The sequence below is a fragment of the Castor canadensis genome, chromosome 9 (genome assembly GCF_047511655.1).
Source record: "Castor canadensis chromosome 9, mCasCan1.hap1v2, whole genome shotgun sequence".
NCBI lineage: Eukaryota > Metazoa > Chordata > Mammalia > Rodentia > Castoridae > Castor > Castor canadensis.
In genome coordinates this window covers 21,837,984-21,865,578 of record NC_133394.1, presented here as the reverse complement: position 1 = coordinate 21,865,578, position 27,595 = coordinate 21,837,984, and the positions used below count along the sequence as shown (strand labels likewise).

General features: G+C 37.2%; 1 protein-coding gene and 1 pseudogene across 1 annotated transcript; both read left to right on the top strand.

Moving 5' to 3' along the window:
* Positions 1-26: 26 nt before the first annotated feature.
* LOC109692728 (pleiotropic regulator 1) lies at positions 27-18,624 on the top strand. Its single transcript, XM_074041333.1, has 15 exons — positions 27-179; positions 1,475-1,581; positions 2,547-2,689; positions 3,369-3,422; positions 10,196-10,289; positions 10,490-10,577; positions 12,101-12,202; positions 13,172-13,264; positions 14,411-14,560; positions 14,646-14,747; positions 15,206-15,308; positions 16,038-16,146; positions 17,082-17,221; positions 17,718-17,911; positions 18,444-18,624. Exons 1-15 carry the CDS (start codon positions 171-173, stop codon positions 18,501-18,503), a joined length of 1,548 nt encoding a protein of 515 aa, XP_073897434.1. The 5' UTR covers positions 27-170; the 3' UTR covers positions 18,504-18,624.
* LOC141410471 (signal peptidase complex subunit 2 pseudogene) lies at positions 3,841-5,182 on the top strand (annotated as a pseudogene).
* Positions 18,625-27,595: the final 8,971 nt, after the last annotated feature.

Genomic DNA, 27,595 nt, shown 5'->3' with positions numbered 1-27,595 from the left:
CATCCCTTCGACCCCGGGAGTCCGGTGTTGATCAGCGCGCGTGCGCGGGTACGTCACATCCGGCAACTGCGTGCCCGATTCCGGAAGGGGCTGCACAGTTGAGGCGGGGGTTTCTGCGTTGGTGATTCGTGTTTCTTCGCTGCGGGCGGGTTGGGAGACACCGCGGCGACATGGTTGAGGTAAAGTGACATTTGGGCGCTCGAGAATCGTTTGACTTTGGACTGATTTTTGTTGGCAGCGGACATGCTCGATAACTGGGAGAGCAGTGGCTGCGAGGCCGGGCGGTCTCTTAGGGTTTTCGAGGGAGGGAGAGGGGCTGGCTGAGATCCCAAGTCGGAGGTTCAGTGGGCGGGAAACCCGAGATCATTCATCCAGTTCTTATGTGGTCCTTGGGAACTGGCACTGTCCTCAGAGGCAGGGCCTCTGCGGATGCTCCACCACTGTTACTTGCCGCCCGCGAGCTGGGGGCATCTGTGTCCTAAAAGATTAGCGCTCTTCTCTAGCTAGCATTCAAGTTCGTCTCTTAATTCAGCTCTACCCCCAGGAAAGCCTGCCATACTTGGATTTTTACATCTTTCCCTAGCTTGATTAACCGTGCTATTATCCCCAAGTTTCTTAATTCCATCCACTCTGCTCCAGAACCACTGCAATCACCTTTCAGCCCAGCATCATCTTTTACATGGACTAGTGCATTAGTTTCCAGCTGGTCTCCTTCCTTCCATTTTTGTTCTATGGCTTATTCTGTTTAAAATATATGTTGGATCTGTTTTTGTTGCTTAACATTCTTTTCTGGCCCTACAGCAATAACTACAACAACAACAAATGTAGAAGGTCTGAAAGATCTTACCTGATCTGAACCTTGCCTATCCTTGCAGCTTCATCTTACACCTCAAGCCACCCTCTTACCTAACATACACAACTGTACTGCCTTTCTGACACTGTTTCAGTTACTGAACACCTTTACAGGTGACATTTTCCTCTGCCTGATGTTCTTATCTCTGTTCTGTGCAAAGTTTTCCTCCTCCTCTGCCTAAATACCTCAAAGATTGTTGGTAATTATATTTCATTCCTTCCTTCTCTGTCCCAGCCCCTGGTCTTCATAGCACTTTCCAAAATGAGGAATTACTTTTGTCTGTTGCCCCTTGAGCACGGGGACCGTGACTGTCTTTTCATCATTCATCTGGTGAGCTTGTAGCACAATACCTGCCAGACACATAGTGCAAGCTCAGTAAATACTTACTGAATTAAGTGACTACCCTCTGCCATTGCCCAGTTGCTGTAACTAAGGGTTCTGACCAAGCAGGAGCTCTTTCCTCTGAACTTGACTACTGTAGCAGACTACTAGTACTATGGTGGCGAGTGGTATAAAGCTTTTTACATACTTTGTAAAAAGTGTATGGCTTATTTTGCTTTAATTTAGATTACATGATAGGCAATTTGTGGCTAGATGTGTAATTACACTCTTTCTTTCTAGGAGGTTCAGAAACATTCTGTGCACACACTTGTGTTCAGGTCATTGAAGAGGACCCATGACATGTTTGTAGCTGATAATGGAAGACCTGTGCCTTTAGATGAAGAGAGGTAGGTTTAATTAGTTTTCAGTCACTAAAATATTTAAATTCTAACATTAAGGGGAAGAGACCCGGAGAGAGAGACCGTTAAAGGTCTTAAAAGTAATACTAACACTCAGTGTTTATTCATATACTGGCATAATTTAACTTTTTTGTTTTTGCTTTATCTTTTACAGTAAAAAAAAAAATCCCACTAATTAATTGCATTTTACAAATTTCCAGTAACTAGGAGTCCCCTTCAGGTATTTTATTTTATAATCAATCACTTTGTATGTACTTTTAGCTTCCTGCTGCTCTCAGAGCCTTGTTGAGCTGAAATTGTACCTGGCCAGTACCTCTACTCCCATCTTTTCTCATTAGTATGATGATGAATTTTTGAGGGTGGCATATTTTTGGGTCTACATCTCCAGCTCCAATCTGGGATTACATTATGTTCAGTGTTCCTTCTTTGTCCTTTACCCTTTTAAAGTCGATATTTAGTTCCTCAAACAAGCTTTTATATTTCATTTATAAAGTAGACTATTCTTAAAAGTAACATGAATGCATTTCTTTTTTAAAATATTGAGCTACTTAAGTAGTTTGACTAGTTCTAGCCAACCTTTTTAGATACATGTAATAAAATTTGCTTTAAAAAAGTCTTTATTTTTATATTTACACAAATGAAGGAACATATATTGACTTTGAGGGTCTTTAAAAAAGATTATATTAGTTTATGTTTTTTAAATTTATTGGACTCTTGAACTCAGCAGTCCACAAAGGTTTTACATTTATTAGGTAACAAACTAAAATATTACTTAGGTTTAATAAATACTATGTGGTGGTGGTTCTTTAAAATACTATGTAATTTTGAAATTGTGCTAGAAACTTTATACATGATGGAGCTTACTTAAATTCCTGACTATCTGTAAACATTTGTATTGTTGAATATATTTAAGGTATTTAAGAATACATCTTATGTTTATGATGTTTAAATAGTCACAAACGAAAAATGGCAATCAAGCTTCGTAATGAATATGGTCCTGTGTTGCATATGCCTACTTCAAAAGAAAATCTCAAAGAGAAGGGCCCTCAGAACGCCACAGATTCATATGGCCATAAGCAATATCCTGCCAATCAAGGTGAGTATAATACTAATTAGAAGTGTCAGTTCTTATGTGTGAAAAACAAAACACCTTATGAGTGCGTTTCCTGGAAGGACTACATTGTGATAGTATGGTATTTTATGGCTATACAGTATTATAATGGAAATCTTGACTTGCTTATAGAGATTGTTGGTGGATGACTTTTTTTCTTATGGAAAATAAAAGTATGGTAGTACAGTAGTGGTAGAAATTCTTAGGATGTGGAAAAGAACAGAGTGGAGATCAAAGGAACAAGTTGGAGAATATTCTTATCCTGTGGGGAAACCATCATGGCTATAATTCAAAAAGATGAAATTAAGTACTGAAATTAAAATGAATAAAAAGAATCCAAGATTCCACATGAAGCTGTTTGCTTAGAAGAAAGACTAGAGTGGATTATCATTTGATAGGAAGACTTTTTTTTTTTTTTACCCACCATGGCTATGTAGCAAATGAATGAGCTTTCTTGACCTCTTACCAGCTGTTGGGCAAGGAAATAGCTATGTGCCAGATTTATGAGGTCAAAACAAAAATGATCAGCTTTCTTCTGAGGTGTGACTTTAGTTAGGAAAGAGAAATGCAGTTCATAAAATTTAATATTATTGAATCATTTTAAAAAGGTGATACTTGAACATAAGGTAAATTCACTTTTAATGTATTTATTTATTTACTTTAGGACAAGAAGTTGAATATTTGGTGACAGGTACACATCCCTATCCACCAGGACCTGGTAAGTGAGCTGTTGTATTGGAAACATTTACTTTGCTATATTTATTTCTTTTGTGGTACTAGAGTTTGAACTCTGAGTTCTCATGCTTATTAGGCAGGTGCTTTACCACTTGAGCTGCTCCACTAACCTTATTTTATTATTACCTTTTTTTTTTAGGTATTGTGCTAGAAATTGAAAGATAATAACATTGGTATAGGCCTAGACAAGTTTGTTATCTGGTAGCTTAGGCAGACATCCAAATAGCTAAACTTTAAGAATGTTAGAAGTGTTAGTATAGAAGCAGGTAAATTGGAATGTGCTCTCTGTGTGTGTGTGTGTGTGTGTGTGTGTGTGTGTTCGTGTATACATGGGTTGGCACACAGATGGTATAGACAATATAACAGGGTGAAGGTCAACAATCTTAGTATTTATAGAAACTATGGGGAAATTGGGTGCTTCTTGTAGTAACTTTCACTCTTGGAACCATTCTGTTAGTATTTGAGTAACTGCTTAGTTTTTGCTTTTGAAGGTAATGTCTGAATTTAATAGAAATTTATCTTTATTATCTTAGACTACTTAATACCAAACTGCTTGTGATCAGATCAAACTTACGTTATTAAGTAACATTTATTATAAAAGAGAAGAAATAGGGCATAAGGGAGAAGAGGCGGTGGTGACAGAGACAGTTGTGGGGATAGTAGTAACCTCAGCTGCAGGGCAGGCAGGAGCCACAGCAGCTTGTTGGATAAGTGGAAGACTGATGATAAGCCTGTAAAAATTGACAAGTGGGATGGATCAGCTATGAAAAACTCTGAATGATTCTGCCAAAGAGATTCTTTTGGAAAAGCATAAGTATGTGGAGAGTTTCGGTCTAACTGACAGTTGCCTCAATATCTGTACCGTCACCTGTTTCTTTGCCATTGTGGCTTTGATTTGGGATTATATACATTCCTTTCCAGAGTCCAAGATGGGCTTGGCTTGGTGCATTATATCTTTTTCGTGATGACAGGGATTCTGACCATTTATACCTCATTTAAGAAGAGAGAGCATTTTTCTCTTGGCCAACAGGAAAGATCATACAGGGATGGATCCTGATATTTGGCAGCTGCCATCCAGTCTCAGAAAGGTTAATGACAAATACACCCTGAGCTGACTCTCATCAGTGTGAGAACAAAGCAGTAGAGGGAAGCTAGTTCACCAAGTCCATTACTAAGCTTTTCTGACTACAGCAGGACACTGGTCATAGATGCATATGAACCTGAAATATCCAGGTTCTGTGACAGTTTTGCCACAGAAAGAAAAATAAAAATAAAGTAACCAGTTCTGAAAGTAGACCTCTTTGTGCTGAATCATGCTGAATTACTGGGGTGGGGGGGTAGAGAGAGAGGAAACAGAATTAAAATGGTAAACTAAGAAATGTTAAAAAAAAAAAAGAACTCTATTTGGAACAAACAGGATTTTCTGCACAGATAGGAGAAGTAATTCTGATGTCTAGCTGTATGTTTTGATGAGCTTTTCTGGAGAAGCATTTTTGCTAAGAGCCTTTTTCTTTATACCTAACAGTATTTTATTTAGTATAGCTTTGTGCCATGCAGCATTTGAAGACTCAGTTTTTAGGAATTGTTAGGCTGTTGCTGACTGTGTTAATTCTTGTTTCAACAATTGTTTGCCTTGACATATTCAGGATATAACTTTTTAAAAAAAATTTTTATTGTTTTATTATTCATATGTGCATACGATGCTTCGGTCATTTCTCCCCCCTGCCCCCACCCCCTCCCTTACCACCCACTCCACCCCCCCCACCCCCTCAATACCCAGCAGAAACTATTTTGCCCTTATCTCTAATTTTGTTGAAGAGAGAGTATAAGCAATAATAGGGAGGACCCAGGGTTTTTGCTGGTTGAGATAAGGATAGCTATACAGGGAGTTGACTCACATTGATTTCCTGTGCATGTGTGTTACCTTCTAGGTTAATTCTTCTTGAATTAACCTTTTCTCTAGTTCCTGGTCCCCTTCTTCTGTTGGCCTCAGTTGCTTTTAAGGTATCTGCTTTAGTTTCTCTGCATTGAGGGCAACAAATTCTAGCTAATTTTTTAGGTATCTTACCTATCCTCAGCCCTCCCTTGTGTGCTCTCGCTTTTATCCTGTGCTCAAAGTCCAATCCCCTTGTTGTGTTTGCCCTTGATCTAATGTCCACATATGAGGGAGAACATACAATTTTTGGTCTTTTGGGCCAGGCTAACCTCACTCAGAATGATATTCTCCAATTCCATCCAGTTACCAGTGAATGACTGCATAAAATTCCATTGTGTATAGATACCACATTTTCTTGATCCATTCGTCAGTGGTGGGGCATCTTGGCTGTTTCCATAACTTGGCTATTGTGAATAGTGCCACAATAAACATGGATGTGCAGGTGTCTCTGGAGTAACCTGTGTCACAGTCTTTTGGGTATATCCCCAAGAGTGGTATTGCTGGATCATATGGTAGATCAATGTTTAGTTTTTTAAGGAGCCTCCAAATTTTTTTCCAGAGTGGTTGTACTAGTTTGCATTCCCACCAACAGTGTAAGAGGGTTCCTTTTTTCCTGTATCCTCGCCAACACCTGTTGTTGGTGGTGTTGCTAATGATGGCTATTCTAACAGGGGTGAGGTGGAATCTTAGTGTGGTTTTAATTTGCATTTCCTTTACTGCTAGAGATGGTGAGCATTTTTTCATGTGTTTTTTTTTGGCCATTTGAATTTCTTCTTTTGAGAAAGTTCTGTTTAGTTCACTTGCCCATTTCTTTATTGGTTCATTAGTTTTGGGAGAATTTAGTTTTTTAAGTTCCCTGTATATTCTGGTTATCAGTCCTTTGTCTGATGTGTAGCTGGCAAATATTTTCTCCCACTCTATGGGTGTTCTCTTCAGTTTAGAGACCATTTCTTTTGATGAACAGAAGCTTTTTAGTTTTATGAGGTCCCATTTATCTATGCTATCTCTTAGTTGCTGTGCTGCTGGGGTTTCATTGAGAAAGTTCTTACCTATACCTACTAACTCCAGAGTAGTTCCTACTCTTTCCTGTATAAACTTTAGAGTTTGGGGTCTGATATTAAGATCCTTGATCCATTTTGAGTTAATATTGGTATAGGGTGATATACATGAATCTAGTTTCAGTTTTTTGTAGACTGCTAACCAGTTTTCCCAGCAGTTTTTGTTGAAGAGGCTGCTATTTCTCCATCATATATTTTTAGCTCCTTTGTCAAAGATAAGTTGCTTATAGTTGTGTGGCTTCATATCTGGGTCCTCTATTCTGTTCCACTGGTCTTCATGTCTGTTTTTGTGCCAGTACCATGCTGTTTTTATTGTTATTGCTTTGTAATATAGTTTGAAGTCAGGTATTGTGATACCTCTGCATTGTTCTTTTGACTGAGTATTGCCTTGGCTATTCGTGGCCTCTTGTGTTTCCATATAAATTTAACAGTAGATTTTTCAATCTCTTTAATGAATGTCATTGGAATTTTGATGGGAATTGCATTAAACATGTAGATTACTTTTGGGAGTATCGACGTTTTTACTATGTTGATTCTACCAATCCATGAGCATGGGAGATCTCTCCACTTTCTATAGTCTTCCTCAATCTTTTTCTTCAGAAGTTTATAGTTTTCCTTATAGAAGTCATTCACATCTTTTGTTAGGTTTACACCTAGGTATTTGATTTTTTTGAGGCTATTGTAAATGGAATTGTTTTCATACATTGTTTTTCAGTTTGCTCATTGTTAGTGTATAGAAATGCTAATGATTTTTCTATGTTGATTTTATATCCTGCTACCTTGCTGTAGCTATTGTTGATGTCTGGAAGCTTCTGAGTAGAGTTTTTTGGGACTTTAAGGTATAGGATCATGTCGTCTGCAAATAGGGATATTTTGCCAGTTTCTTTACCTATTTGTATTCCTTTTATTCCTTCTACTTGCCTAATTGCTCTGGCTAGGAATTCCAGTACTATGTTGAACAGGAGTGGAGATAGTGGGCATCCTTGTCTGGTTCCTAATTTTAGAGGGAATGGTTTCAGTTTTTCTCTGTTAAGTATAATGCTGGCTGTAGGTTTGTCATATATAGCTTTTATAATGTTGAGGTACTTTCCTTCTATTCCTAGTTTTCTTAGAGCTTTTATCATGAAATGATGTTGGATCTTATCAGAGGCTTTTTCTGCGTCTATGGAGATGATTAAGTGGTTTTTGTCTTTGCTTCTGTTAATGTGGTTTATTACATTTATTGATTTTCATATGTTGAACCACCCCTGCATTCCTGGGATGAAGCCTACTGGGTTGTGGTGAATAATCTTTTTGATGTGTTGTTGAATTCGGTTTGCCATTATTTTGTTGAGGATTTTTGCATCAATGTTCATTAAGGAGATTGGCCTATAGTTCTCCTTTTTGAAGGTGTCTTTGCCTGGTTTTGGGATAAGTGTAATACTGGCTTCATAAAAGGTGTTTGGCAGTTTTCCTTCCCTTTCTATTTCGTGGAACAGTTTAAGGAGGGTTGGTATCAGTTCTTCTTTAAAGGTCTGATAGAATTCAGCAGAGAATCCATCAGGTCCTGGACTTTTCTTTTTGGGGAGACTCTTGATTGCTGCTTCAATTTCATTTTGTGTTATAGATCTATTCAGGTGATTAATATCCTCTTGGTTCAGTTGTGGATGATCATATGTATCTAGAAATCTGCCCATTTCTTTAATATTTTCAAATTTATTTGAATAAAGGTTCTTGAAGTAGTCTCTGATGATTTCCTGGACTTCCATGGTGTTTGTTGTTATCTCCCCTTTTGCATTCCTGATTCTACTAATTTGGGTTTTTTCTCTCCTCATTTTAGTCAGGTTTGCCAGGGGTCTGTCGGTCTTTATTTTTTCAAAGAACCAACTTTTTGTTTCATTAATTCTTTGTATGGTTTTTTTTGATTTCCATTTCATTGATTTCAGCTCGTATTTTTATTATTTCTCTCCTATTTGTTTTGGGATTTGCTTGTTCTTGTTTTTCTAAGAGTTTGAGATGTATCATTAGGTCATTGATTTGGGATCTTTCAGTCTTTTTAATATATGCACTCATGGCTATAAATTTTCCTCTCAGGACTGCCTTTGCTGTGTCCCATAGGTTCCAGTAGGTTGTGTTTTCATTTTCATTGACTTCCAGGAACTTTTTAATTTCCTCTTTTATTTCATCAATGACCCATTGTTCATTAAGTAATGAGTTATTTAGTTTCCAGCTGTTTGCATGTTTTTTGTCTTTAGTTTTGTTGTTGAGTTCTAGTTTTATTGCATTGTGATCAGATAGTATGCCTGGTATAATTTCTATTTTCTTATATTTGCTGAGACTTGCTTTGTGCCCTAGGATATGATCTATTTTGGAGAAGGTTCCATGGGCTGCAGAGAAGAATGTATATTGTGTAGAAGTTGGATGAAATGTTCTGTAGACATAAGTAGGTCCATTTGATCTATTGCATATTTTAGATCTTGGATTTCTTTATTGATTTTTTGTTTGGATAACCTATCTATTGATGATAATGGGGTGTTAAAGTCTCCCACAACCACACTGTTGGAGGTAATATATGCTTTTAGGGCTTCAGGCAGGGTATGTTTGATGAAATTGGGTGCGTTGACTTGTTAAGCTCAGGAGTGAGCTTAACACTCCCCTGGCCCTGCAGGCTTTGTTTACTCAGAGTTCTCCTGTGTGGGAGCCACTGCTACAAGCTTTCCCCTTTCCAAGCACTGGGGGAGGTGACACTGCACCTGCTTTCTCAGGCCTGCATGTTTGTTTATAGTTCATGTGGGAAGTAGGTCTTCCCCGCCTCCTGTGGAGTTTTCCTCCTTCCACCACTCTCACAAGCTTTCCTGCTCCTGGTTCTGGGGGCACCCCTGCTCCTGCCGGAGCCTCTCTGGCCAGGCCCAGCTTGTTTATTTACAGTTCCGGGAAGGATTCCTCTACCCCCCTCTTCGGCGTTCAGGGCGCCCCACCCTCTTTGCCATGTGTCTTTATTGTTCTTATTGCTTATTACTCAGTTTCTCTTTTATTCCCTGGGTGGGGGTCGGTCTGTCCAGGGGGCTATGCTGATCTGGCCCAGGCTTGCCTGTGGAAGTACCGTGTGCAGCTGAGCTCACCTTGTCTGCGTCTTCCCAAGCTGTCTGGGCGCAGGCTACTGGCGGCCCCGGGGCCCTCCTGGTTTCTCTGTTTAATGTGAAGTGGAGATTCTCTGCGCAGACTGGAGGTGTGGAGGGGTCAAAGTTCTGCCTCTTCTCTGTGGCCTTGCCTACAAGGTGTGTCTCCAGCATTTCTCCACCATTTCACTGTAGGAGGCACGCTTTCTGCTTCCTCCCTCTAGCCGCCATCTTGGAATCCTCATTCAGGATATAACTTATTATGCGTGAAAGTTTTTCTTCACACACCATTTTTTGTGGGTGTGTATGTGTCTGACTTGGGGGAGAATTTAAAAAAACAAACCAGTTTTTAATTTGTTTCAAACAGATCGTCTGCCTGTTACATTTTGTGTTCTTAACCAATTAAAGAGGCCAGTGGCATATTGTCTGTTTCCACTAATACATCCCTGTTAATTTGTTTTTGCCTCTATTAACTGTCATTAAAATTTTTTTTCAATCAAAAGAAAGATGTGAAAAGAGTAGAGACAAAAACAAATAAAACTTAAACTTAACGTAGTAGCTCTGTGTGGAAATAATTATCTAGTGTGTTCACTTCCCGTATTTTAAGTGCATATAAATGAGAACAAAGATAGCTACTAAAAGTAACTGATTTTATTTTTAATAGGGGTTGCTCTGACAGCAGATACTAAGATCCAAAGAATGCCAAGTGAGTCAGCTGCACAGTCCTTAGCAGTGGCACTGCCTTCTTCTCAGACCAGGTATAAAGCTTTATGCTTATAAATCAAAGATCTTGAAAGCATATTTCACCACTTATACTTTTTTTCATTTTAAAATTTGTCTCTTTATAATGACATTTTCCTTTATCAGGGCTTAAAATTAAATTCTAAATAAAGATTTGGTTTTGTAGAGTACATGACTGGAGGCTTTAATTACTCATGTGCTATTTCTTTTGGCTCAGAGTTGATGCAAATCGTACTGCACCTGGTGGAAGTGAATACCGACATCCTGGGGCTTCTGACCGCTCACAGCCTGCAGGGATTAACTCGGCAAGTGTCACATACTTCTGCAAGTTTCCAGCTTTGCAGAATGTTTCCTTATTTTCCTTTATCCCAAAAGTTGTACTCATTTTGAAGAAGTGAACACTTCCTTGGAGTTTGTTATTGTAAATAGCAGCCTGAGAGAGTCCTTAATGTTTCTTAGCCCTAGAATTTAAGTTTTTAATAAATAGATACAATTTTTAGAATTTGGAATCCTGTTATTCCTGTGTCTACCCACACGTTATACACAGTATGTATTTTGTTGAAGATAATGTGGTGTTGCTGTTTACTACCCATTGTTAAAAACACAGGAAATGCTATTCTGGAACTTTGTGTTAATATATATTACTCATGAAAGTTTTCTTTTAAATTGACATATAGTTTTTATAGTTGACTATACATAATCTATACAGCTGGTGTCTTATAGATGAACATTTAGCAACACATGTTTGTAAGTAACTGTTAATTGCTCTTGGTGCTGGTGAAAGTAGTTGTAGAAAGAACAACTGAAAATCTGCAGTTTATTTTATTATGTGGTCACTTGAAACCTGGGCTTTTCTTTCCCAGTTAATTATGGAATTAATTTGGCATATGACATGAATGAACTTGTAAATGTCACACTGCATTTCTTTGTGTTTTTTGAGGGACTGGGGCTTGAACTCAGGGCCTACACTTTGAGCCACTCCACTAGACTTTTTTTTGTGTTAGGTATTTTCGAGGTAGGGTCTTGCAAACTATTTGTCTGGGCTGGCTTTGAATCACGATCCTCCTTATCTCTGTCTCCTGAATAGCTAGGATTGCAGGTGTGAGCCACTGGCGCCTAGCACACCACATCTCTTTATCTTCTGTTCAGAGCAGGTCTGTGGTTAGGCTCTCTGCCTCCTTAGGGGGATATATTTTTTTATAGCTTAAATATTATTTGGGTTAATGTATGGATTCTAACAATAGGTTTTACAGGTTGAGAATCCCTTATTCAAAATGCTTTGAATCACAAGTGTTTCAGGATTTTTTTTTGATTTTGGAATAATTGCAAGTACTTTACCTGTTGAGCATCGCTAGTCTGAAATCCGAATTCAACTTGCATTTTGGAGCATTTTGGATTTTGTTTAGATTAAGGGTGCTCAACCTGTATCAACTAGTAAACCTTGTTAAAGTATTGATTGAATATTGTATTAAAAACAAATAAGTAAAGGCACTATGCTTCCCATTTTGCAACTGATGACATAGAGGTTACAGAATTTTTACCTAAGGTCAGTCAACCAGGAATTAGCACAGTTGGATTTTGAACCCATACACAACTCTTAACTCTAACACTCTGTCTCTTTGGGATGTTTTACTTATTCTTTTTTTTTACAGTAACATGCAGAAAATAAAATTCTGATTAGGAGTCTTAGACTAAAAATTAGCTGTCATTTCTTTTTTATTTAAGGAAGAAGTTCTTTCACAAATCCCTTTCAATTTCCATTTTTTAATTAATAGCGTGAAGCCTTAAATATGATGTCTTTTATAGCAATGTAATCTGTTCCATCTAGATGATCATGGAGACTGGTAATACCAAGAATTCTGCACTGATGGCTAAAAAAGCCCCTACAATGCCCAAACCCCAGTGGCACCCACCATGGAAACTGTACAGGGTGAGCAGATCTGTATTTACCCTATTCTCTGAGCTGTCATAGCTTTCCACTTGACAAGGGCTGAAGACTAGAATAAGGAAGAGGAATAAATATGGAAACCAGTAGAGTGACCTGAGGTGGGATGAGAAGGGGCTCATATACTGTGTTAACAGATACTTTGAGAAGAAGATCTCCTTAAAAGTTGTGCTAAGAAGCTTTTAAAAGATAAAATGCAATATATTAAATGTGGACAGCAGACAGAATAAAGGTGGGAAAGTAAAGTGTTTACTATGTGGATGAAGGAAATTTCTTTTGGACTTGCTAATTATCCTTCCAACTGCAATAAATTAAAATGACTCAGTGTATCAGATCTAAAATAAAATACATGTGATTGGAAATGTACAGTTTACAGTCTTTGTTTTTCAAATGATTGTACAGTAAGGGACTTTTCTCTTTTGGTGTATAGTTCTTAAGAATTTTAATAGATATGTAGATTTGAGTGGCCACTACCATAATCATGATAACACCTCAAAAAAAAAAAATGTATCTGTCTGTCTGTCTATCCCTGTGCTCATTTTTCTGTCATACCCTCCTCCACTTCTGGCAACCACTGATCTGTGTCCTGACAGTGTAGTTGAGTCTTTTCAGCTGTAGTGAAAATGAAATCATATGGTAGGTACATCTTGAGACTGGCTTCCTTCACTTGGCTTAATGCCTTTAAGATTTATCTAAGTTGTGTGTATTAGTAATGCATTTATTTTTCTTGCTCCATAGTATTTCATTGTATAGATATACCACAATTTGTGCATCCATTTACCCATTGAAAATAAGTTAATGTTTCTCACTCTATAATTGTCAAGTAATCTTATAAACTTGTAATTTGAAGCTGGAGGGGCAATTCAGTTATAACCAGGTTATGGGTGTAATTAAATACATCTTAACTGATGTGTGTATGAGTCTGCTCATTTTACTTTGCTTTTTCTTATACAGGTTATCAGTGGGCATCTTGGCTGGGTTCGATGTATTGCTGTGGAACCTGGAAATCAGTGGTTTGTTACTGGCTCTGCTGACAGAACTATAAAGGTAATATAATAGGAAGGGAGAACTAAATAAAAATGACTTCCTGTTTGTCATGTATGTTTAATCTAATGTAAGTGGTTTTCTACAGTAGGAATTGCTAATGAAGGTCCTTGCTATTCCAGTAGCAGTTCCAAACAAATCTGTTTGAAAAGTGGAATGTAAACAGTAGGTTTTTTTCTAAACATGCTGACTAATTCCGTGGTATTTTAGGTTTTTTCCCTACTCTGTTTACAAAATTAAAGGATGCTTATCTATAGAAAATGTGCAAAACAAGACTATGGAAGAACCTAGAATCCTACTACTATTAGATATTTAGGTGAATTTCATTTGGGTATTTATTTCTGTGTTTATATATCAGTGAATTTACTTCTAGCAATTTTTTTCTGTGTGCATAGATATGTCTCTTTTAAAAATTGTATCTAGCATGTAACCTTGTATCTTTTTTCACTTAACCTTGCATCAAAGGTAAATGCAGTATCTTTAAAAAATACTACATAATTTACAATTTAGATAGTCTACAATCTGCTTTCCTATTTTTGGACATTAAAGTTTTTAGTTTGATGGTTTTCATCATTACAACTAATGCTTTATTAGTCTTTGTGCATACATATTTTTCTGTATTTTATTTGGTTATGGTATGTTCCCAGAAATGGACGTGTTAGGTCAAATATTTTTGTACCAAAGTACAAACTACTTTCAAAAATGAGTGAATTGATACTTGCAGTGTACTCGAGAGGATCCACTTCAGCAATGACCGTGTAGCCCTTTAAAAATAACTACTAATATGATTTAAAAGATTAGAATCTCTTAAAACCGTTCATACAAAATTTTTAGTGAGGTTAAACTTTTTTATACCATTTTTTGCTACTTTCAGGGCTTTTTTAAGTTGCCTTCATCCTTACCAAGTTTAATACCATGCTATTCCTATATTTATTATCGATAATATCCTTTACATATTAGGAATACTGACCTTGTCATCTATTGCAAATGTTTTTCCACTTGAGCATGCCTTAATTCTTTTTCCTCTGCTTTTATTTAATGGGGAGTCATTTTTGAGATTTTTTAATGTTTACATATTTGTGATGACTTAATATTCTAAATTTTGCCTGAGGTAACAAACAGAAGGAAAAAAGTATTTTTTGGTTTCAGATCTGGGACTTGGCTAGTGGCAAATTAAAGCTGTCGTTGACTGGGCATATCAGCACAGTGCGGGGCGTGATAGTAAGCACACGAAGCCCTTACCTGTTCTCTTGTGGAGAAGACAAGCAAGTAAAATGCTGGGATCTTGAATATAATAAGGTAAGCTTGGAGTGGAGGATTTAGAATATTATGAGCCGCTGTTTACCTTTCTAATTTAGAAGTTTAACGGCTGCTTTACCTTTAGGTTATAAGGCACTACCATGGACATCTAAGTGCAGTATATGGTTTGGATTTGCACCCGACAATCGATGTGCTGGTAACCTGTAGTCGAGACTCAACTGCACGGGTAAAGGGGACAGAGCTGCGTGCTTGTCTGTAAATGTGTTGCATCTTGTTACATGTATATTTGATAATAGAGCCTACGCTGCTTGACTTAGCTGGCACTAGTCCCTCAGTTTCTTGATTTGTGTTTTTTCCTACTTTTCAGTTCTGTGGCCTCATCATGTTTATTGTTAAATGTCCCTGCCCCTGTAAGGTGACATTCTCATGCTCCAGTCAGTTAGCACCTTCAGTCAGTCATCCCATTATACCCATTAGACTGTCAGTACCCTATCTTTCAGCTTTTTTTCCCTTGACAGCTGTCTCCTCTGTATGCTCCCCATAGCTTAGAGGTCATTACCCTTCACTTAAGCACTTTCTCTATTATTATTCAGGCACAGTTGTCTACTAGCCTTGAATTAATTTAGTTATCTGCCTGATATGAATACCTATTCTTTTTGACTATTTGTCTGTTATACTTCTTAGATTTGGGATGTGAGAACGAAAGCCAGTGTACACACATTATCTGGACATACAAATGCAGTTGCTACGGTGAGATGTCAAGCTGCAGAACCACAAATTATTACTGGTATGATAGATATTTTTCAAATTTATAGGCTATTCATATCAAAATATATTACAATTGTCCGTATACTTTCTATATTGACTTTAACTTCAGCTTTGTATTGTATTTATAGTGTTTCCCTTAGCATTATATTTTAATCATGGCATTTGAAATTTATTACAAGAGTTTGTCCAGTTGTTTCACCTCATACTTTTAATATATCATAGAATATGTCATGTACAGTGTCTTGTATTGCTTGTCTAGAAAACCATGCTGCTAGATGCAATGAAGTGTTATTTTATAGTGTCATAATAGTCTCAGAAATTAAAATTAGAAGACAAAATGCTCTGTGATCGGCATCTTTTTGAACTGATGTGAATCTTATTTTTAATAACAGTGGATCTTTAAGACTGGAAAATAATTTCTTCACTTGATGCACTTTATCAAAAATGCTTAAAAAAAAGTCAGGCATTTTTCCCTTTCCCTCCACTTGGGGATAAAATCATTTTTGGTATTTGAATTTATAATAGCTCCTTAGTTCAAGTGAATCATGCATTTTATTGCATTTTTGAAGAACTAAATTTAAAATTAACGGACACTTTTGAAACAGTAATGAAATTAGCCTTGTGGTGGTAGGACTTTTAGTATGTAAATATGGTATCAAGAATGCTTCATATGTTTTGTATTTACCTTTTGCACTCTTTCTCCTGGTTTGTGTTTTGGGGTGTGTTTCTGTGTGTATTTTAATTACAGGAAGCCATGACACTACAATACGATTGTGGGATCTGGTGGCTGGAAAGACAAGAGTGACATTAACAAACCATAAAAAATCAGTAAGGGCTGTGGTTTTACATCCACGACAGTAAGTGTATTTTGCTAATTAGTGTCTCTTCTCTCTTCATGTCTTAGTACGGTACTGAAATAGTAGTATTAAAACATTTTTTGCTGGTCATATAGTCATTTCACTTATAGACATGCGTTTCTTTATTTTTTTTTAATGCTACTATTTTGCTTTATACCCAATATAAGCTGAGGAAAGCTTTCTACATAATGACATAAAATATTGCATAAGACTATAAATCATGGTCAAAAGCTGTATGTCTAGAAGGTATTAGTGACTGATGATTCTGACATAAGAGGTATTAGATCATACTTTTTACATATCATAGAGTGTCCTGCACAGTATCTTGTAATGTCTAAGATATTTATAGACTACTTACATAGAATAAATAGTCTAATTCTTATGAAGGAAGTTCATATACATAGGGGAAAAAAAAGAAAGAATGAACAATATAGTCAATATAACCAAAGAAGTAGAGCAGAATTTCACAACCTATTGTTTGTCATATCAGATCACACATGACACTTTTCTGGATGCATTCGTCTTTTCTGTCCTTCCTTTCCTTCTTTTCCTCTTCTTACTCCCTTTTTTCCCTCTCCCGTTCTCTTTATCCCTCTTACCCTCTTTATCTTTTTCCCTTTCTCTCCAAAATTGTCACATAATCTTTTGCCATTATGCCATTTTGCTATTTATACATTTATTGCTCTTAACTCACTACAGAACGTTGGGAAAACAAAAATAGAATATAAAGTACATTTTAAAAATTTCAAAGTCTAATTTAACTTGGAACAAATATTTTGTTATTTTTGCATTGTGATGTAGTAATAATATTTTCCTCAAACTCCATAGGTCAGTCAGTGAGTACATACAGTAAATATAGCTGTAAGTTTTGTAAAACTCACCATTTTACTTAGTTTGATTTACATTGCCATTAATTCTCTTTAATGTTATTTCAGTTACACATTTGCATCTGGTTCTCCAGATAACATAAAGCAGTGGAAATTCCCTGATGGAAGTTTCATTCAAAATCTTTCCGGTCATAATGCTATCATCAACACATTGACAGTAAATTCTGATGGAGTGCTTGTATCTGGAGGTAAAATAAGATTTTTATAATAAATGTGTTTAGATTGCCATTTTTTTCTTTTAGTGAATGAGTAAACATTTTTAAACTTTCTAAGTCTTCACACACAAGTTTTGTAGCAGAACTAACCTGATTAAAATACATTTGGATATTCATACATATTTTTCCATATTCATGATACTTGTAGCATATTTCATATTTTAGCCCTCTGAGTGTCCATGTGATAATTCTAGGTTAGGGGTTTATGCTTGGAGTTGCCTAAAGTTTGGCTGGCTATTCTGGAATTGGATGTCAAATTTTGTGGTGATTTTGAAGTTCTATAATTAAATACTGAATTAAGCATGTACAAAAATAAACAAAATAATATTGAGAGAAGTTTGAGGGCCTGTGTCTTATAAGTCTTTGTAACTAGTTACTGGCATTCTGTTTACGCTAACAGTTAATGCCTAAATGTTTGTTGAGCTGAACTGTTGAAGGGATAGCAAGTGACCATGTTTTTCCCCTTAAGCTGACAACGGCACCATGCATCTTTGGGATTGGAGAACTGGCTACAATTTTCAGAGAGTTCATGCAGCTGTGCAGCCTGGTTCTTTGGACAGTGAATCAGGAATATTTGCTTGTGCTTTTGATCAGTCGGAAAGTCGATTACTAACAGCAGAAGCTGATAAAACCATTAAAGTGTACAGAGAGGATGACACAGCGGTAAGTTCTTTGATTTCATATTTTAAAGTAAAATAATAGGCATACCAGTTTGGCAAAGATCTTATTTAATTATCAGAGAGAAAAGTAATCTTGATAGTATGAAGGTGTTTCTCATCTTGAGTTGTCTCTGTTCTTGGGTTTTTATATTGGTTTCATTGATGTTGTGAATTCATTGATTTAATTTTATCTGACCTTATTGCAGCTACTGGGGAAGTGGCACACTAACAACAAATAACAGATCACTATTCAGAGTAAATCTAGAATCACAAGCTTTTTTGCTACTCTAATACTTAAATAGAAGTTTTATTTGAGATGAGAAACTACAAACTGAACTTGTAATGAATCCATTCATCTTTTGTTAGGCTTAGGTAATACCAAGTTTGTCACCTATTCCTAAAATTCTTAAAGACCTGCTAAATATAAAGTGCCAAGTAATATGATTTAGAACAGAGACTTTTTGTTTAAAAAAGGAAGCCTATTAAACATAAAGTAAACTTGCAATAACTATCTTAATTTACTTTTCTGTTTTTAGACAGAAGAAACTCACCCAGTCAGCTGGAAACCAGAAATTATCAAGAGAAAAAGATTTTAACACGGCATTTTCGTGGTTCTTTTTTTTTTTTTAAGCTTGGCATTGAAGATATCCAGTCGTTTTTGTGCCCTGGCTGGGAATATAAAGCAGAAATTCACTTGCTGGAATCATTGCTGCTTCATATTTTACAATAAACTCCCCTATCCCCCCCAACTGTGTGTTTTCATTTCTAAGATAAACAATTTGTGATTCTAGCAAATACCAAGTATGCAGTTTGAATACAACTATTCTAAAGACAGTATTTTGACAGTTTTACTAGAAAACCCCCTTTCTGAAAAGTGTACAAGACTGATACTATATTACAATAGGATGTGTCTTGAGAGGAGCAGATTTTTTTACAATCCTTTAAAAGATGAATACCTGTGACCAGTATTGAGAGATTAAAAGATTTGAAGTCTTAATTTAACTTATGTATGTTTATTCCCAAAACAATTTTGAGTGCATGTTCTATTAAGTTCTGTATTAGATACTGTTCAGGAAAAGATAAACGAAATGTGTCTGGCCTCCAGCCAGTTACAGTTGCTTGTTACAGACGTGTTGTTATAGAGCAGGTGTAATGCTGGGGAGTCAGAGGAAAATCTGTTCATCTCCCTGGAAGGGTTATGGAAGACTTCCTTGAGTAAAGGGCATTTGAGCTGACCTTGAGGACAGAGAAGGAAAAAACCTGGGCCTTGCATGAGTTGTGCCCCCATTCCCTGGGAAAAGAGTTTTCTAAGATGGGCATGAAGTGAGAGAAACCAGACATGAGAATGTGAGTTCTTTGCTCTTCACGTTCTTTGCTCTTCTAGAGCAAAGAACTCTCTGCTGCAGCTGCGTAGTCGGGAGTAAAGTTAACTCATGGGGGGAGAGCTCATGTTTTGTTTGGATTTTATTCTATAAGCAGAAGAATGCCAGTGTCAATATAGAAGTAGAAAATAATGAGATAAACATTGGAGCTGTTTAAAACTAGCAAGGGCTGCAGTGTGGGGATTTTACAGAAAAGTGCTAAAGTTTTTAATACCTGTGCTTCCTGGTAAATAAGAATTTTAAAAATCCAGCCCTTGGGATCCTGATTCTCCATCAGTCATGAAGAGGTGTCAAACCTCAACAATACTCAGAAAACAGCAATGAATTTCAAAGTATTTACAAGTATAGAAAAACCTGTGCTGTGGGGTTGGGAGTGGTGGTATGTGCCTGTAATCCCAGCTACCCAGGAGGTGGAGGTGGGAAGAATTGTGGCTTGAGGCCAGCCCCATCAAAAAGACCCTATTACAACCAATAAAGCTGGCTATGGTGGTGTGTGCCTGTCATACCAGTTATGTGATGCAGGCATACTAGGATTTTGGTCCAAGTTGACCTGAGAAAAATGTGAGACCCTATTCAAAAAAACCAACTAAAGCAAGGAAAGTGTGGCTCAAGTGGTAAAGTGCTTGCCTAGCAAGTGCAAGGCCCTGAGATCAAAACCCCTGTATCTCCATTAAAAAAAGCACCATGATTTTGAATAAACATTTCTAAATTATATCCTGCATGCTGTACAGTCTTTAGAAGTAGTTTTCAGGGTTTATTGAAAATATTTGTGCCCTTTAGCCTACTAGCTTCATTTCTAGGAGGCTGTAATAGGAATAACCTGACGAAAGGAACAACATACCAGCTCATTGCATTTTTGTTCTTTAGTAATTAAAAAGTAATAAAAGTTCATCAATAAGGGACTAGGTTAATAGAATATGTTCTTTCGGTATATTTCTTTGTATTCATTAAAAGAAATGAATACAATTTATTAGAAATGAATACAGTTTATTAGGTCAAGATGTCCAGATTTTGCTAATGTAAAAGAAAGTTATACAAACGTTTTTGTTAAATAATGGACAATCTAACAATGGAGATGCAACACCAGATTTTTGACAGTGACTTTATGAGGGAATGGAATCATGGGAGAATTTTCATGATCTACTTTATTTTTTTATTTTATTCATATGTGCATACAATGTTTGAGTCATTTCTCCCTCCTTCCCCCGACCCCCTTCCTTTCCCTCTGCCCCCTTCCTCTCCTTCCCTACCCCCTTGCTACCAGGCAGAAACTATTCTGCCCTTATATCTAATTTTGTTGAAGAGAGAGTACAAGCAATAATAGGAAGGACCAAGGGTTTTTGCTAGTTGAGATAAGGATAGCTATACAGGGAGTTGACTCGCATTGCTTTCTTGTGCATGTGTGTTACCTTCTAAGTTAGTTCTTCTCAAACTAACCTTTTCTCTAGTTCCTGGTTCCCTTCTCATATTGGCCTAAGTCGCTTTAAAGTATCTGCATTAGTTTCTCTGAGTTGAGGGCAACAAATGCTATCTAGTTTTTTATTTTTTTTTTTTTTTTTTATTTTTTTTTTTTTTTTTCATTTTTCTTTTATTATTCATATGTGCATACAAGGCTTGGTTTATTTCTCCCCCCTGCCCCCACCCCCTCCCTTACCACCCACTCCACCCCCTCCCACTCCCCCCCTCAATACCCAGCAGAAACTATTTTGCCCTTATCTCTAATTTTGTTGTAGAGAGAGTATAAGCAATAATAGGAAGGAACAAGGGGTTTTGCTGGTTGAGATAAGGATAGCTATACAGGGCATTGACTCACATTGATTTCCTGTGCGTGGGTGTTACCTTCTAGGTTAATTCTTTTTAATCTAACCTTTTCTCTAGTTCCTGGTCCCCTTTTCCTATTGGCCTCAGTTGCTTTAAGGTATCTGCTTTAGTTTCTCTGCATTAAGGGCAACAAATGCTAGCTAGTTTTTTAGGTGTCTTACCTATCCTCACCCCTCCCTTGTGTGCTCTCGCTTTTATCATGTGCTCATAGTCCAATCCCCTTGTTGTGTTTGCCCTTGATCTAATGTCCACATATGAGGGAGAACATACGATTTTTGGTCTTTTGAGCCAGGCTAACCTCACTCAGAATGATGTTCTCCAATTCCATCCATTTACCAGCAAATGATAACATTTCGTTCTTCTTCATGGCTGCATAAAATTCCATTGTGTATAGATACCACATTTTCTTAATCCATTCGTCAGTGGTGGGGCATCTTGGCTGTTTCCATAACTTGGCTATTGTGAACAGTGCCGCAATAAACATGGATGTGCAGGTGCCTCTGGAGTAACAGTCTTTTGGGTATATCCCCAAGAGTGGTATTGCTGGATCAAATGGTAGATCGATGTCCAGCTTTTTAAGTAGCCTCCAAATTTTTTTCCAGAGTGGTTGTACTAGTCTACATTCCCACCAACAGTGTAAGAGGGTTCCTTTTTCCCCGCATCCTCGCCAACACCTGTTGTTGGTGGTGTTGCTGATGATGGCTATTCTAACAGGGGTGAGGTGGAATCTTAGTGTGGTTTTAATTTGCATTTCCTTTATTGCTAGAGATGGTGAGCATTTTTTCATGTGTTTTCTGGCCATTTGAATTTCTTCTTTTGAGAAAGTTCTGTTTAGTTCACCTGCCCATTTCTTTATTGGTTCATTAGTTTTGGGAGAATTTAGTTTTTTAAGTTCCCTGTATATTCTGGTTATCAGTCCTTTGTCTGATGTATAGTTGGCAAATATTTTCTCCCACTCTGTGGGTGTTCTCTTCAGTTTAGAGACCATTTCTTTTGATGAACAGAAGCTTTTTAGTTTTATGAGGTCCCATTTATCTATGCTATCTCTTAGTTGCTGTGCTGCTGGGGTTTCATTGAGAAAGTTCTTACCTATACCTACTAACTCCAGAGTATTTCCTACTCTTTCTTGTATCAACTTAAGAGTTTGGGGTCTGATATTAAGATCCTTGATCCATTTTGAGTTAATCTTGGTATAGGGTGATATACATGGATCTAGTTTCAGTTTTTTGCAGACTGCTAACCAGTTTTCCCAGCAGTTTTTGTTGAAGAGGCTGCTATTTCTCCATCGTATATTTTTAGCTCCTTTGTCAAAGATAAGTTGCTTATAGTTGTGTGGCTTCATATCTGGATCCTCTATTCTGTTCCACTGGTCTTCATGTCTGTTTTTGTGCCAGTACCATGCTGTTTTTATTATTATTGCTTTGTAATATAGTTTGAAGTCAGGTATTGTGATACCTCCTGCATTGTTCTTTTGACTGAGTATTGCCTTGGCTATTCGTGGCCTCTTGTGTTTCCATATAAATTTCACAGTAGATTTTTCAATCTCTTTGATGAATGTCATTGGAATTTTGATGGGAATTGCATTAAACATGTAGATTACTTTTGGGAGTATAGACATTTTTACTATGTTGATTCTACCAATCCATGAGCATGGGAGATCTCTCCACTTTCTATAGTCTTCCTCAATCTCTTTCTTCAGAAGTGTATAGTTTTCCTTGTAGAGGTCTTTCACATCTTTTGTTAGGTTTACACCTAGGTATTTGATTTTTTTTGAGGCTATTGTAAATGGAATTGTTTTCATACATTCTTTTTCCGTTTGCTCATTGTTAGTGTATAGAAATGCTAATGATTTTTCTATGTTGATTTTATATCCTGCTACCTTGCTATAGCTATTGATGATGTCTAGAAGCTTCTGAGTAGAGTTTTTTGGGTCTTTAAGGTATAGGATCATGTCGTCTGCAAATAGGGATATTTTGACAGTTTCTTTACCTATTTGTATTCCTTTTATTCCTTCTTCTTGCCTAATTGCTCTGGCTAGGAATTCCAGTACTATGTTGAATAGGAGTGGAGATAGTGGGCATCCTTGTCTGGTTCCTGATTTTAGAGGGAATGGTTTTAATTTTTCTCCGTTAAGTATTATGCTGGCTGTAGGTTTGTCATATATAGCTTTTATAATGTTGAGGAACTTTCCTTCTATTCCTAGTTTTCTTAGAGCTTTTATCATGAAATGATGTTGGATCTTATCAAAGGCTTTTTCTGCATCTATTGAGATGATCAAGTGGTTTTTGTCTTTGCTTCTGTTAATGTGGTTTATTACGTTTATTGATTTTCGTATGTTGAACCACCCCTGCATCCCTGGGATGAAGCCTACCTGGTCGTGGTGAATAATCTTTTTGATGTGTTGCTGAATTCGATTTGCCATTATTTTGTTGAGGATTTTTGCATCAATGTTCATTAAGGAGATTGGCCTATAGTTCTCCTTTTTGGAGGTGTCTTTGCCTGGTTTTGGGATAAGTGTAATAGTGGCTTCATAAAATGTGTTTGGCAGTTTTCCTTCCCTTTCTATTTCATGGAACAGTTTAAGGAGGGTTGGTATCAGTTCTTTAAAGGTCTGATAGAATTCAGCAGAGAATCCATCAGGTCCTGGACTTTTCTTTTTGGGGAGACTCTTGATTGCTGCTTCAATTTCATTTTGTGTTATAGGTCTATTCAGGTGATTAATTTCCTCTTGGTTCAGTTTTGGATGATCATATGTATCTAGAAATCTGTCCATTTCTTTTAGATTTTCAAATTTATTTGAATATAGGTTCTCAAAGTAGTCTCTGTTGATTTCCTGGACTTCCATGGTTTTTGTTGTTATCTCCCCTTTTGCATTCCTGATTCTACTAATTTGGGTTTTTTCTCTCCTCATTTTAGTCAGGTTTGCCAGGGGTCTATCGATCTTGTTTATTTTTTCAAAGAACCAACTTTTTGTTTCATTAATTCTTTGTATGGTTTTTTTGGTTTCTATTTCGTTGATTTCAGCTCTTATTTTTATTATTTCTCTCCTTCTATTTGTTTTGGGATTTGCTTGTTCTTGTTTTTCTAGGAGTTTGAGATGTATCATTAGGTCATTGATTTGGGATCTTTCAATCTTTTTAATATATGCACTCATGGCTATAAACTTTCCTCTCAAGACTGCCTTAGCTGTGTCCCATAGGTTCTGGTAGGTTGTGTTTTCATTTTCATTGACTTCTAGGAACTTTTTAATTTCCTCTTTTATTGCATCGATGATCCATTCTTCATTAAGTAATGAGTTATTTAGTTTCCAGCTGTTTGCATGTTTTTTGTCTTTACTTTTGTTGTTGAGTTCTACTTTTACTGCATTGTGGTCAGATAGTATGCATGGTATTATTTCTATTTTCTTATATTTGCTGAGGCTTGCTTTGTGCCCTAGGATATGATCTATTTTGGAGAAGGTTCCATGGGCTGCTGAGAAGAATGTATATTGTGTAGAGGTTGGATGAAATGTTCTGTAGACATCTACTAGGTCCACTTGATCTATTGCATATTTTAGATCTTGGATTTCTTTATTGAGTTTTTGTTTGGATGACCTATCTATTGATGATAATGGAGTGTTAAAGTCTCCCACAACCACTGTGTTGGCGTTTATATATGCTTTTAGGTCTTTCAGGGTATGTTTGATGAAATTGGGTGCGTTGACATTGGGTGCGTACAGATTGATGATTATTATTTCCTTTTGGTCTATTTCCCCTTTTATTAGTATGGAATGTCCTTCTTTATCTCGTTTGATCAATGTAGGTTTGAAGTCTACTTTGTCAGAGATAAGTATTGCTACTCCTGCTTGTTTTCGGGGGCCATTGGCTTGGTAAATCTTCTTCCAGCCTTTCATCCTAAGCATATGCTTATTTCTGTCGGTGAGATGAGTCTCCTGTAAGCAACAAATTGTTGGATCTTCTTTTTTAATCCATTTTGTCAAACGGTGTCTTTTGATGGGTGAATTAAGTCCATTAACATTAAGTGTTAGTACTGATAGGTATGTGGTGATTCCTGCCATTTAGTTATCTTAGTTGTTTGAAGGTTTGATTGTGTGTACCTAACTTGATGTTACTCTCTACTGTCTTGCTTTTTCTTATCCTGTGGTTTGGTGCTGCCTGCCTTTTCATGGTTAAGTTGGGTGTCACTTTCTGTGTGCAGGATCCCTTGCAGAATCTTTTGTAATGGTGGCTTTGTGGTCACATATTGTTTTAGTTTCTGCTTATCATGGAAGACTTTTATTGCTCCATCTATTTTGAATGATAGCTTTGCTGGGTAGAGTATCCTGGGGTTGAAGTTATTTTCATTCAGTGCCCGGAAGATCTCACCCCACGCTCTTCTTGCTTTTAATGTTTCTGTTGAGAAGTCTGCTGTGATTTTGATGGGTTTACCTTTGTATGTTACTTGTTTTTTCTCTCTTGCAGCCTTCAATATTCTTTCCTTAGTTTCTGAACTTGTTGTTTTGATGATGATATGTCGTGGAGTAGTTCTATTTTGATCTGGTCTGTTTGGTGTCCTGGAGGCCTCTTGCATTTGTATGGGAATATCTTTCTCTAGATTTGGGAAATTTTCCGTTATTATTTTGTTGAATATATTACGCATTCCCTTCGCTTGCACCTCTTCTCCTTCTTCGATGCCCATGATTCTCAAGTTTGGTCTTTTGATGGAGTCAGTGAGTTCTTGCATTTTCTTTTCACAGGTCTTGAGTTGTTTAATTAGTAGTTCTTCAGTTTTTCCTTTAATTACCATTTCATCTTCAAGTTCTGAGATTCTGTCTTCTGTTTGTTCTATTCTGCTGGATTGGCCTTCCGTTTTGTTTTGCAGTTCTGTTTCGTTCTTTTTTCTGAGGTTTTCCATATCCTGGCTGTTTTCTTCTTTATTGTTGTCTATTTTTGTCCTGAGTTCATTTATCCATTTATTCATTGTGTTCTCTCTTTCACTTTGGTGTTTATACAGTGCTTCTATGGTTTCCTTTATTTCTTCTTTTGCTTTTTCAAATTCTCTATTTTTTTTGTCTTGGAATTTCTTGAGTGTCTCCTGTACATTTTGGTTGACCCTATCCAGTATCATCTCTATAAAATTCTCATTGAGTACTTGTAGTATGTCTTCTTTTAAATTATTCTTGTAGGCTTCATTGGGTCCTTTGGCATAGTTTATCTTCATTTTGTTGGAGTCTGGCTCTGAGTTTCTGTTCTCTTCATTCCCCTCTGGTTCCTGTACTAATTTTTTGCTGTGGGGAAACTGGTTTCCTTGTTTTTTCTGTCTTCCTGTCATTGTCCTTGGTGTTGTTACTGTCCCTGTACTGTGTGTAATTAAGTATTTTCTAGCTTGTAATAATAACAATGGTAATATTGAGAATGGAAGAGTGAGCTGAGATGGAAAGCAAGAAGTTAAAGAAAAGGGGAAAACAAATATACAGACAAGAGGGAGAAAGCAGAACAAGGTATCAGACAAGAGAGTTTCTAAGGTATAAACAGGGAGTGTTAGTGTACTAATCGACAGTAAGCTGAACAGACAATAGAGTGACAGAGAGAGGATTGAAAATCAAAGATAAAAAAAATAAAAAATAAGTATATGAAAGTAATATCTAATTATAAAAATGAATTAAAATAAAATGGAAAATAGAAAATTAAAAAAAACAAAAGAAAACAAAAAACCAAAAAACTTCCAAGTTTATATGCAATGCAATTTCAGTCTTAATAATTTGGATGTCCGTCTCAATCTCCAGTCCTGGAGTTGGTGCCTCAGATGTTGTTCTGTAGTTGTCTCATCAAAGGGGATGCATAAAGTAGAACAAAACTACACTCACACGCACACAGAAGAAAAAAAAAAAAAGCCCCACCAAGTGTCCCCAGTTCAAATGCAATACAGTTTCAGTAAGTTTTTCGGCTTGCAGGTGTAATTCGGTTGTTCTCTCATCAAAGGTAGGGAGAAAAAAAAAAAAAAAGCGTCTGGAGGCAGTTCTGAGAGTGGTATCTGCAACTGTGGCTTGCCTGCCTGCTGCTCTCAGCCTGTAGCTGGAGGCGTTATTTATGCAGATCTCTGGGGTGAGTTTATCACTCACCTGGTCCCACAGGCTTTGTTTGCTCAGAGTTCTCCTGTGCGGGGGAGGGGGGCCTCTGCTACAGGCTTTTCCCTTTCCAAGCACTGGGAAAGGCGACACTGCCCCGCGTTGTCAGGCCTGCGTGTTTATTTACAGTTCACGTGGGATGTGGGTCTTCCCTTCTCTCACAAGCGTCCCTGCTCCTGGTTGCTGGCGCGCCCCGCTCCCGCCAGAGCCTCTCCGGCCTGCCCGGCTCGTTTATTTACAGTCCCGGGAAGGATTCCCTTCCCCCAATCTTCAGCGCTCAGGGCGCCCCACCCTCTTTCCAGCGTGTCTTAACTGTTCTTATTGCTTAGTACTCAGTTTCTCTTTTTTTCCCGGGTGGACGTCAGTCTGTCCAGGGGGC

Bases quoted from the DNA above. Each gene is read 5' to 3' on its own strand.
- LOC109692728 (XM_074041333.1), top strand. The intron at 2,690-3,368 runs GTGAGTATAATA...TATTTACTTTAG, and splicing joins GCAATATCCTGCCAATCAAG to GACAAGAAGTTGAATATTTG. The intron at 13,265-14,410 runs GTAATATAATAG...TTTTGGTTTCAG, and splicing joins CTGCTGACAGAACTATAAAG to ATCTGGGACTTGGCTAGTGG.